We start from the raw sequence: 13,439 nt of genomic DNA on the forward strand, positions 1-13,439 counted from the left end.
TAAAGATTAAGATTTAGGCAAAAAAATCAAATTAGACCCAATGATACTTTAATCTAGTCCAAAAGTCAATTAAGATCCATATTAAATTAGTTTGATCCAAAGGTTACAAATGTCGAGAGAAATCTTTAGATCAAAAGATTATCTAATCTTTAACCTAACCAGTCCTTGGAATTCAAGTTCTTTGAAGATATATCTTTTCATGAGTTCAACTTCAACAACATTCGTTACAAGATTTCAACTTAGAAAATATTTGACCCTCTACTAATTTTAGAGATCTAGCTATATTTCACTGAATCAACATAAACATTAGTTCAATCATTGGAGCTTAGAAGTATAACGCTTAGATTTTTTTTTCTAATATAACTTATTTTCAAAAATTAAATCAAAATAAGTTAGTTAAAATGGGAATCTAAAGATCCCACTGCCACACACACACCACAAAATAATTGTTTTTGTTTGATGAATTAGTAGGTAAAAGAAAGGGCCCACTTTATCCAAGAAATTCCGAGGTGTCAAAGCTTGATTCATCACAAATTGATTCGCTATCCGCAGCAATCAAATCTACATTCCTTCGCCAAATATCATCCACACAAAACGCCCAACAAAATCCCAATCCCTTTCCCCCGCCCTTCTACAAACCAACTGCACCTCCCGACCCCTAAATCCGCACTAATCCCGATCCCCACAAAATGGCCACCGCCTTCGCTACCTCCTCTGTCGCCGGCCTCGGAACCGCCTCCCTCTCCTCTCCTTCCTCCAGATCTCCCCGTCTAGTCTCCGGTAATCCACTGCTACCTCCAATCAATCCATCTCCAACTCTCTCTGCTACTGCTGTTATTTATTTTTTGGTCTTTATTGTCGTCTTCGCAGGGTTCATCAAGTCGCCCGTGGCCGCCAGGAATCCGCTTAACGTAGGGCGTGCATCCCGTGGAAGGTTCACCTGGTAAGAGATTTAGCGATGCTCTGATTTGGAGAATGAGTGGTTGTTTGTTGTGTATTTTGATATTGATTTTGTTTTGGGGGAATGAAGCTTTGAGAGGGATTGGCTACGGAGAGATCTGAATGTTATTGGATTTGGACTGATCGGGTGGATTGCCCCATCGAGCATTCCGGTGATCAATGGGAAGAGCTTGACGGGGCTGTTCTTTGAGAGCATTGGAACAGAGCTTGCCCATTTTCCTTCTCCACCCGCCCTCACTTCTCAATTCTGGTAAATTACAATTTCCACCTAACTTATTATTATTATTATTATTCTTTTTTTTTATTATTTTTTTTTTGAAATTAAGCTGATCAAATTAATTTTACCTTTAAATTTATTCACTTTTTATATACTTTTTAAATTTTAATTTAATTAAGAATTTATTGTTGTTTTTAAACAGTACTTTTCATTATCTATTAGCATTTTTTGTATAAATTTTGGAAACTAAACATATTCATATTGTATTTCTTCTTGCATCAAAATTATTACAATTATTGAATAAATTTTGGTAAAAATTAATTTTATAAAATATCTGTGAGACTAGAATCGTAAAAACTTGTTCGTGATTATTTCAATTTAGATGATTGGTGTAATAAAGTAGTGTGTAATTCAGGTTGTGGTTGATTACGTGGCATTTGGGTCTCTTCATTACGCTTACTTTTGGACAAATCGGATTCAAGGGAAGGACCGAAGACTACTTTTCAAAGTGAATATGTAATAATTCTTAAAAAGGAGAGAGAATTCTAGTTTTTGTTATTATTATTCATGTTTATAAGTTTATAACTTATAAGTAGTGTTTGTGTCCCCCATTTTCTTCATGTATAAATCGTTTCAACCTCCAAATTTTGCTTCACTAATCCTATTCGACTCAACTCAACTCACCTCGCTTCATTTTAATTTATCTTTATCCTACTCATTAAACAACATCTTTTCAACAAAACACACTACTACACTCTAACTCCAGTTGTGTTAAGGTTTAATTGCAACAATTTTATAAGTATAATGTATAATTATTGTAATTATAAAAATATATAAGGTGTTAGTTAAACAATCTATATGAAAATACAACTATGATCATACCAACCATAAATTTGTTTGAAGGGAAAAGAATGTGATGTGTCAAAGAGAAGATTTGCATATACTATTGTGGTGATTTTCACACACTTCAATCCTTCAGTCAGAAAGTAAAAAAAAAAAACAAATTGTAGAAATTAGGATGTTTTAGAGAATGATTCAAGTAATTTCCCATTCACAATATCTAATGTTTGTATTGTTGGATAGAAGTCTATTGAACAAGGCCTCCTCTCTCAATATCGTAAATTCAAGAAGAGTGATAAAAAAGTATGTATAAATATTGAACTAGACTACTACTATTTAAAAAGTAGCATTAATGGTTAAGCACACATCTGTCCACAAGAAATGCATTTAGTTTTTGTTAAGTTAGTTCTCAAGTTATAGCTAAATTAACGAGGGATTGACGATGAATAGAATGATATGTCCATAACTATAAATTAAAGAAAAATGTGATTTAAGAATTGTATTTCTAATTTTTAAGAGCAAAGAATTCTATTCAATCTTTTATCATGAAACCTTTTCTAATTTATTATTATTTAAGCCTAGCCAATTGATTTGAATTCATAATTAATTGTCCTAAATATCAAATAAATTAATACGCAAGCTGAGCACATTCAAACATATCAAATAATTGCATTAAGATCAAGGGCTAATGCTAAGGATGCATAATAGAATTTCCAACTTCTAATTAGTTATGCAATATAATTTTTACTCAAAGGTTGGATTAAAACAATACTTATTGATCTGATAACATTGTTTACAAACATTCTAAGCAAGTAACCTAACCTTTTTGCTAGCTTCTAGGTGATTCATACCCTAAATCAAGTTTAAATCAAAGCATGCAAATTACATAATCTAAATTGGCTGTCAATCAATACGAAAATGTAACTCATAAATAATAAGGTTAGAGAAAAATCCTTAAACAAGATGTTAGTCACAAAATAAGTTAGAAATATGTCTCAAAAGAATATTATAGAATTGCTCCTAGAAATTAGAGTACAATTACAAAACTCTAAATTTCATAAACAAATTGTAGACTTGTTTTGTTAGAAAATGTATTATATGTTCCTAGTATGAAAAGGAACTTAATAGAAGTGTATTGTATGTTCGTAGAACAAAAATGTATTAATGTATTTGTATAAAGTTTTTTTTTTTATTAATGAAGTGTTCATTATCAAGGAAGGTGTTCAAATTCGTTATATATTCCAAACTAGAAAACAACTTATATATGTTAAGGCCAATTAAGATAAATATTGTTTTAAACAAAAATATTTAGAATAGTTGAAACTCAAAACAAAAGGCAAAAAGTTTCTTCAAATGCCTATGTTTGACACTTAAGACTATGTTACAAAAATTTCAATAGGATTGAAAGATTGGCTAAGAGTGGTCATTGAAGTCAATTAGAAGACAACTAATCATTTACCTCTAAGTGAATCTTGTCTTGAGGGAGAGATGTTCTTTTATAGAAAAATGTCTTAGAGCTAGAGGACTCTAAGAACTCTTAGAACTATTGATGAGAGTATTTATATGTCCCAACTAGAGAAGTTTATAGAATAGGGTTAAGAACAAAAATTTTGTAAACTAAAAAAATCTACCAACAAGAAATTCTGGCTCTCTCCAACGGTGGTTTACACTGAAGAGAGAAAAAGCGTTCAGAGATATAACAGCATTCTCGATGCCACCAACAAAGCGTTAAGAGTACTCTCATATGTCCCAACAATTTGTTGGTGGCGTCGGAATGTGGGAGAACTCCTGACACTCTGTGGAGGCATCGAGAGATATCGAACCCTAAAAATATCACGAGGGTTCTCCCAATGCCAAGGTTTTGACGTTGGCAATTGGTGCGGTTTTTGCGACGCTGTTAGTACGATGTCACGAATTTATGGAAACTCTCAATGCATTGGGGTGTGTCAGGAGTTCCTTTATAAAAACCCATTAGATCTATATTTTCCAGATTATGAAGGAAAACAATTAAGAGAACGAAGAATATGCCTCCGCCCTCATCTGTACAGTGCACCGCCGCCCTTGCCCATTCCACCGTCACCCGTGCCATGTCGCCCCCTCTCCTCCCTTGCTGTCGTCATCCACTATCCTTTCTTGCCGTCATCGGCCAATGTCCTCCCTTGTTGCCACCGCCTACTTTGTATTTGAGTATAATTAATGTAACACGAGACATGCACACCGAAAAAAAAGATCGGATTTCACTCTAAATGCAACTAAACAATTTAGAGATTAACAAGCTTGAAAACTACTCTAATTAAACAAAAATAGGGTTAATAGAAGTCATACCTTCGTAGTTTCCCAATTCCTTGATATCTCCTCACGAACACAAACCTGGGATCACCATTAGAGTTTATCCACTACTTTCTAGAACTTAGAACCGAGTTATGGAACTTGTTAAGTGAAGGAAATAAGAGAGATAAATGAAAATTGGAGGAAGAAATTAAGGGTTGAGATTACGGAGAATTAATTTTTGGGAAAAGCTTATAATTCGAAAGTACAATTTTTTGCAAAAGTTTTTAATCAATTCAAAAAGTAGTCAATAAATAACCTAATTACATGAGAAAATGAATGTAATTAGTTCACCAAATTTCAACATTTCTTATTCTAGTGGGCTAGGTGTCTTCATTTTATGTTGCCACTTTTCGCACCAAGTGTTAGTGAGATTATCTATCAAAATGTTGGATTTTTCCACTAGGTTTAATCCAAAGGGAATATGGTCGTTTGACCATTCGAATCAAAACCAAATTTTGACTTTTCAACTAAAAAATCAACATTTTGACTTTTTTACCATTTCATCCATCTTGACTAATTCCAACCTCCTGAGCATGAATCTGTATTCATTTTTCTGAAATTCAAATAACATTTGAATATAAAGCTGATCAAAGATTGACTTTCCAACATTTTGACTTTTTACAACTTTGACCATTTTCATCATTCTGAATATGAATATGTATTCATATTTTTAATATTTAAGTCACATTCAAACATAAAGCTCTATCTCAAACTTATAATCAACGGCTATATCACAAATATTTGTCGATTTCTCCCTCTTTACTTAATTTGAACAGTTCAAATTATTCCAATATGTTGTTCTAAGTTAATTCCATATGAGCTAGCAGGGGAACCTAATGGACCTATAGATCATGGGATCCAACGATTCAAGTTTAACTAGCTAAACCCTTTTAGATTGAGCTAATCAACATTCGTTAACTAACAGATCATTCCATTAACGTCCCGTAGTTGCACTTCCCTCACTATAGATATATTTGTGTTCATCTAATCAACATTCGTTAACTAATGGGTCATTCCATTAACGTCCTATAGTTGCACTCCCCTCACTGTAGATATATTTGTGTTCATCTGATATAATCATGATCGGTAAGTTAGTCCTTCATAGGTTGTTCATAACTTCGGTGGGTCAAAATAACATTTTATCCCCGAGACTATATCTTGCTTCTTAAGTCCTACTGATCCACTATTGAATAATTGGTTTAAGGTCCAACCTATAAACCAAATATCTCTTCGGTCTATGAGAGGGTGTGACCCTTTTTTCAAGACTTAGATCTAGTTGTTAAGAGAACAACCTATCTACTAACCCTAAAACGGGTAAGAGCGAATTCCGTCTTGCACCCATGTCACTAGCCATCCATCTGGTCTTACCCTTGAAATGGGAGGCTTATTGGGCTAGGGCTATTGAGCTGCTCTCACCTATACAGATCTAAGGATAATTCTATTTGAACAGAAGTTCATAGTTAACTCAAGATTAAGACTAAGTTACCAGTGTTATAACTTAAAAATGACTATTTTATGATTCCAGCCTTATATAAACTCTTTATATAGGATGCCTCTACTTCTCTATCTCTACATGAACGATTCAAGATTTGGATAAAAAAAAAAAAAGAGGAATTCTAGTTGTAAGATATCTAATGAACTTTTCCGAATAAACCTGCTAGTTGAGGAAGACCTCCTAAGGATAAGAGACATAGGGCTAAAGAGAAAGCCCCACTTCTCTATCTCTACATGAACGATTCAAGATTTGGATCAGAAAAAAAAAAAAAAAAAAAAGAATTCCAGTTGTAAGATATCTAATGAAGTTTTCCTAATAAACTTGCTACTGGAGAAAGACCTCACAAGGATAAGAGACATAAGGCTAAAGAGAAAGCCAAAAGAGGATATTTTGTACTATTCTCCATCTATTAGTTCCATCTTTTACTTAATGGATAAAAGAGGTTCTCAAGACGGCTTAAATAATTTGAAAAGAATCCCTTGTTCATTGATTGTGCAGAGCTCTGTGGGCAGTCACTTCGCTTTCGGTAAGTAAGCTCTTGTCTTTATTTATCTTTATGATCTTTTCTCTTTTTTATCTCTTTCACTCTTTTCTTCTTCTTTCTACAACTCTCATTCATACTCTTTTAGTTGTAGTTTATGGTGCCCGTCCTTACGAATTTATGGAAGTTCAATGATACCTAGAATCTTGCTTATTTTCATTTTATTGGGATCTCATATTGTTTAGCAGGTACGTTGACAAGCACTACTATACTTCCTTCGTTTTCTTTAATTGGCTGAGTCAGAAGTCTGAAACCGAAGAAAAGATTGGGTTTATTTGTAGGAAAGCAAGGTTTTGGAAGGAGGACCATAGGAATTTGCTTCACCCTACTCGAATAGGGAATTCTTTATAGTACCTCTCTGACTTATGACCCAATTGATACTTCAAGGGATGTGGACTCGATCTTATGTTTGAGCTTCTGTTTCTGGGAATCGTTGATTTTGAGTTCTATTGGTGCCCCCTCCTATTCTCCTTCCTATCCAATGTCTGACTTATGGTGGGGTGTTCCTATTGTACCAAGGTTATCTAATGAATCCATTTCTTCTCCTTCATATCATAATATTGATCATAAGAGCTTTGGAATCATACTAGTCTTAGGATAATAAAAGAAAAAAGTTGGGGAAGGCTCGAAGAATTTGAGTCTCTTCGTTCATAAACTCAGTCTAATCCCACCTCATCTGTGGGTCCTAAAACTGGGTCAGCAGCTTTACCCAATGAGATATTCAATGAAATTAAAGAGATAACAGCTCTGTAGAGCCCTAAAATTTGAGGTAATTAAATTTTAATTATCTGAAGTTTAATTTTTGAATTTTGGGTGTTATTTAAATTGTTTCTTAAAGTAATTGGTTTGGGGGAAGTAGAAATTTTAGATATTTTGGAGAAATATCTAATTGGTTAATTAAGGTGGGTTGATTTAATTATGTTTAGGTGTATTATTGGATTTAAGGATTTAATAATTGTATTATGAAAATAATATAATTATTTATGAAAAGATATTTGGAGGAGATAAAGGTGATTGGATTGGTTGAGGAGAGAGAAGGTTTCTTTTGGGTGGATTAAAATAGGAAAAGGAAAGAGAAATAATGTTTTTTTATTTATTTAGGGTATTGGGATGTGAGCATTTAATGCTCCATCATCTTCTTCACAAAGGAAGAGAAGAGAGGAAAACCCTAACCCTAATCCACCTCGCCGCTCCGTCTCCGCCAACATCTCTATCACTCGTTGCCGCCAACGAACGTCGTAGTGTGAGCAGCCACCAAGTCGAAGCCGCCTTCATCGCTGACGGTAGCCGACCGTGAGCAATTCAGCTTTCGTCGAGTTCGTCTCTGTCCATCGTCAGAGCTCCGCCCAGCCGCGTCGGAGAACGCCGTGAACCCGACCCGCACCCCTTCTTCGCGAACCAACCCGACCGGCGCCCCCCTTCTCCGCGAACCAACCCGACCCGCGCCCCTTCTTCGTGAACCGAACCCGCCCCTGCTCCCGTGCTTGCACCAGCCGCCCGCGTGAGCCGCGCACGCCTTAGCCGAGCCGCACGCCCGCACCTGCCTTCCAGCCGAGTCGTGTCTACCTCCCAACCGAGCTGCCAAGCTTTTGTGAGCCACAAGCCTGTTTTGGGTCCTTTTCACCTGTTTTGGTAAGTGTTGATTGGGTTTTGATATGTCCAACCAAGATTAATTTTTTGACCTAAATGATTTAAATTTTGGATTAAATTAAATTATTATTTATTCTAAAGGACCGGTTGGACCAATTGGAGTTTGGACTGTGGAACTTTTGCTAGTTAAAGAAAATTGTTACAACCTTGATCTTGAGTAAGTTACTTCGAATGAATTTTGTGGGCTTTAATTCTGTGAAGGATAGGTTATTAAATTGTTGCCTTCTAACCATTTAGGACTTTACTGCTTGGAAAGCGTGATTTTACTGTTAGAATTTGATTGACAAATCTCCAGGTACGAGATTCTACTACTAGACCATCGAGTTTAATTTAAAGAGACCGCATGTATGAATGGTTATGTACTGATGATAGCTAGCTACAGAACTTGAGGTTACAGATAAGAACTGATGTTGTAATTTTGACTACGGGATGATTATGTGTTAGAGCTGATAATGCATTGATGTTATCACCTACGTTTTAATGATACAATATTGTGATTGAGGATGATATGACATGATATGATAAGATATGTATGGTATGACATGTTATGGCATAATATGTTATGATGTGATTTGATGATGTGTCATGTGCATGCTATGGATAGGGTGTATGTTAGCTTTACCTATTAGAGTCGTACCCACACGAGTGTCCTTCGGGATCACCACTCTTTTGACGACTGTGTAGTCTGACGGGATCACCAGTCTGACATTGACACTGACACAGACATGATTTGAGAGATCCGACGGGATCGCTCACACTTATGACTGCATAGTCCGACAGGACCACCAGTCTGACATTGACTTTGACATAGACATGATTTGAGTGATTCGATGGGATCACTCACAGCCCGATCGTCTTAGGTGTTCCCTTGGGTTCACCAAAGACGAGCTTGTTCCTACGAGATCACAGATTGCATGTGTTTGAGAACGTGCCAGTTCATGGGTACCACTCTTCAGGACTCTAATAGGAAGTTAACAGACACCTAGCGGGACTAGTAGTGGGTCCCTTAATGAGTATTTTTATACTCACTCTTTCCATTTTTATTTTTTAGGCAGAAGCAGAGGTAAGAGTAAAGGCAAGCTAGCGAATGACCAAAAGTGATCGTGGCGAGCCATAGGGATACGTTTGCTTCCGCTTACATCATGTGTCAGATTTCAGAGTTGATATTTCCTTTCATTTTATTCTATTTTATTCTATTTTCTTTGTTTTTCTTTCCCTTTAAAACTAGTAGGGCCCGAGATAGGATTTGTTTTAATTTATTTCCGTACATTCTATTTATGATTTTAATGACAATTCGCAGTTTTGTTTTATTTTCTATTTACTTTAAATAAATTTTAATCTTTTCTTTTAAAGTAAAATCCTCAACTTAGTATAAGAGGTTGGGTCTTTACATGCCTGATGAGTCTTCCCTTCTTTAATCAACTGTATTATAGCTTATGTCGTAGGGTCCTTGGCCAAGCAAGCCTTGATAGTTTCAAGAAGGGTGTTAGCTGCTAGCTTTTAAATGAGTGAAGATGCACAGGGCTGCATGTTCGCTCATCCGACCAAGGGCTAAGGCCGCTTAATTTGATTTACCTGGCCTCCTGTATCAAAGTTATCCGGAGAATTGAATGAGTATATAATTCCTTTTATTTGACTTTGCTATAACCTACATACTCTCTTTCTGGGCCGTCATTCATTTTCCTCTCCAACGTGCCTGTCTGAATGCATTTTGGTTGCATGGTTTGGGTTTGTAGTTGATAGTAGTTAGAACGACAATGAGTGTATTGGTTATTCCTAAACAAGTCATGAAAGGATATAACAAACATGCCTTGTCTCCACATTAGATCAAGAATAGCATTAGAGGGATCAAAAACTGCTAATTCGTATAGGGCCATCCTCTTCCCCTTGCCGGAGTAGGATCATAATAGAGTAATAGAAAAGGAAGTCGTATCAAAAGGTTAAAAGGAGAGGTTGTAGTCTCATGTCTCCATGAAAATGGACTATTTGAAACAATAAAAGAGATTGAAGCTACGACTGCTTCCTTAATACCGGGTAAGGAGTCAGAATCAAATTGTAGGTCGAGAATACCGCTCTGTGGTACCTTTTCTCTAGGTCCTTAATCCTCGTTTTGTCAAATTCATATGTATTAACTACAAAGTGGGTCGCATTCATAATGTTCTTAGAATAAGGCACCCAACCTTATTCATACACTATAGATCATTTAGGCTATATACTCAATTTTGATCCACGTTTATGTCTTTACATAAAGTCCAAGTCTACTCTAGATAGTTGGGACATTAGTTTCTTGGATTCAAGATTATAGAATTCTATTTTTACTAATAAGTCCTCAATAATGGTTTTATTAAATAAAATATAATTTTAAACCTACAAACTACAAGTTTTAGGACATAATAATAATTTCTTTTCTCATTACATAATTTCTATAATGGAAGGGAATGCATTCTGTTTTTCATATCATATCATATTTAGTCGAAGTTAGTCTCATTGATATATATTATTTGTGTATGCTTGTGAAGATGGATGTGCTTAAGATTATATGGCAGTCTAAAAATGTGAAATTGTAGGCTCTGGTGAAAACAAGAAGATAAATTTAAGTACATGATGTACATCTCTATAGGAAAAAGTAAAAACAACTAAGCTTATAAATTATGGGAAAAACATCAAATATAGCACTAACTTGAACTAATAATCGTAAGTACTTAGGTTTTCGCTAAGATCTAGTGTATAATATTCACATATGTATAAGATTAGTTCGATGTAGTACTCAAATGAATAGTAGTAGTCTTCTTTTCTCTGTTTTTTCTTACTTATTTTGGAAGAATTTCATAATAATTTTTTAAAAAAAATAAAGAAACAGTTTTCATCTCTAAAGTTTGAGTTTAACTGCATTCATTTAGGTACTCAATTTTTCAAATTTGATTTTCAACTTTTTGAGATATGAAAAAAAAATGTTTTATTTGACGGTATCCAAGAATTAAAATATTAAGCTTAAAAGTACAAGGACTAAGATGGTATCAAACATAAATTTTGGAGACTTATAGTATTTATCTTTTTCTCTTTTTTTTTTACTAGTTTTTTTATCGAAGAACTCAAGAAGTGATCACTGTCTTCAAGATTTTGATCGTAACCATTTTGGTGCATTGTCATTCTACTTATATGTTTGTGATTAATTAAGAAATCATATACTATGAAAAAGAAAGAAATAAAAACACATAGTTTGTTAAAAAGTTAATATTTATGCACATATATTATACTATTATTAATCAGTTTTGTGCACATAATGTTTGAACTGCCAATCTTGCAGATAAATTTGTAGCATTGCCTAATTGAAATGACTTTGCAGATACATCAGTTGAACAACTTTCCATGCCAATGCAAACTTTTCCACAAAGATAGAACTGTTTGTCACATCCCATGAATCTTGTTTAAACGAACCACATTTTCCCTCTGGATTTCCATAGCTAGCAAATTGGATGTCAGAGATGACAAGTCCTCCCTGACAAGACAACTCTAAGGTACTTCCTTCTTTAGCATTTTCACATATAGTTCCTATTGTGATGGTTTGAACTGACACGTGTTGTGGATTTCTACCGATTTCTTCAAATAAAATCAATGTGTTTGTGTTGCTTGAAAGAAATGATCTTGAAACATGATACCATCTTTTAGAAGGATTTCCACAATTTCCCACACATTTGCTAGGGTTGTATGCACCTCTGTAGTTACATGTTGTGCTGCAACTATCATTGCCAACAATGAAAGATGGCCAAAATCGCAATGAAAGATGGCCAAAATCGACCTATGCTTTGCCCATTTACCCAAGCTTGGCCTTTTCCCATTCCTTGCATGTCCAAGACTACTGGGTCAATTCCAACAGGTGTCTTAAAGCTAGCCATGTACCATATCATTCGCCTTCCAATAGACTTTTGATTTAGTGCAATCCAATTTGTTCTCTGTGAGAACATTGGGTTGTAAATTTGTTTCATTTCTCCATTTAATCCAACCTTATAAGACCATAAATTTGATGATAGATCAGTTTTCGTGTTTCCATCTCCAATTAGATAGATAAGACCTCCATCTATTCCCGTTGACACTATAGCATAAAATGCGTCGTAATTCTTCAACCCAATTGTGGCAGTCAAAAGAGTTATTGTGTTGGTTCCCGATTTTAGTAGAATGGGTTTCTCATAGGTTTCTCAAACACAAAACTCAGGTCATTTCTCTCCCATTGCGACCCGATGTATCTTTTATTAACGAAAGCATAAAGCACATGACCCTTTGTATTCACTTAGAGAGTCACATTTTGAAGTGAAAATGTTCCGTTAGTGTCAACATTCGTCATGTAGCAGAAGTAGTCGCTAAAATCAACCATGACCCTTTTTTTTGTTCCAAAAGAAGGTTTGCCACAAATTTACAATTTCCTTATAGTGTGTCTTTCATAGATTCTGGAGCCCAAGCCCACAAGAGTTGTGCATTTTTCTTCTCATTTTGCTCCTTCACAAACATAGATATTTGAGAATTTACTTTTTCAGTGTTGTAAACCTCCTTGTTACAACCATCAAGAATGCTCACAGACCAAGTTGGTACAAAATATTTTCCATTTACTTGTAGATTTATGGTGGTATCAATTTTTCCATTTGTGTTGTTTAAAAAGAAAAACCTCTCCCCTATTGTTGGGTTAAAGAATTTCGTCAAAGTTACAAAGCTATCAAAGTTTTGGTCTAAGCGTGTGCTGTTAGTGATAATCTTCTCTCCTAATTTGATTGATGCATGGAGTTGTTTGAGATGCCCCCAATTAGGTTAATTCAAGTTCTCATATTCATCAAGTGGGGCGTTGTAATCGTAAGATGTAGTGATGAATGGACCTCCCGATGTTCTTCCAAAGTTTGTGCCTCCATGATACATGTAATAATTGTTGAAGACACCACCGAATTGAAAAACGTTTGCCACAGAAAATGCTACATCTACTGCAGTTTTGTAAGGGTCTTTGTCGCCCCATTTCTTAAACCATCCCACCTAATTTTCAGTGAACATTTTTGGGCTCTTAGGATTTTTTGGAGGGAAGTTATCACAGTAGAATCCATTGCATATATTAATCATAGGTTGTGGGACATTACTTTGTTGGCACATAATCCATGGAACACCAATATTGAGAAATTCATCCATTTTAACACACCAATTGATATATGCTTTTCCTGCATCTTCATAAGCTGATGTCATCACATTTCCACATTCATTCTCAACTTAAGCTAATATTATTTGCCCTCCTTGTAAAGCAAAGAGATTGACTTGTTTACACATATTCACTATCATTGTTGTGAAAGTTTGCATTTCATTCTTGTAGACTTGATTGTTAGTTCGTAGTTGAATTTCTGACATATTATGCAACCACACTAAAAAGTCTC

General features: G+C 35.1%; 1 protein-coding gene across 1 annotated transcript; it reads left to right on the forward strand.

The window, feature by feature from the left end:
- The first annotated feature begins 431 nt into the window (after positions 1 to 431).
- Positions 432 to 1,836, forward strand: LOC103501744 (photosystem I subunit O). The gene is made up of 4 exons (XM_008465427.3): positions 432 to 780; positions 871 to 943; positions 1,031 to 1,210; positions 1,593 to 1,836. The coding sequence occupies exons 1-4, from the start codon at positions 690 to 692 to the stop codon at positions 1,687 to 1,689; spliced, it is 441 nt and encodes a 146-aa protein (XP_008463649.1). The 5' UTR covers positions 432 to 689; the 3' UTR covers positions 1,690 to 1,836.
- Positions 1,837 to 13,439: the final 11,603 nt, after the last annotated feature.

The sequence above is a fragment of the Cucumis melo genome, chromosome 12 (assembly GCF_025177605.1).
Source record: "Cucumis melo cultivar AY chromosome 12, USDA_Cmelo_AY_1.0, whole genome shotgun sequence".
Classification (NCBI taxonomy): domain Eukaryota; kingdom Viridiplantae; phylum Streptophyta; class Magnoliopsida; order Cucurbitales; family Cucurbitaceae; genus Cucumis; species Cucumis melo.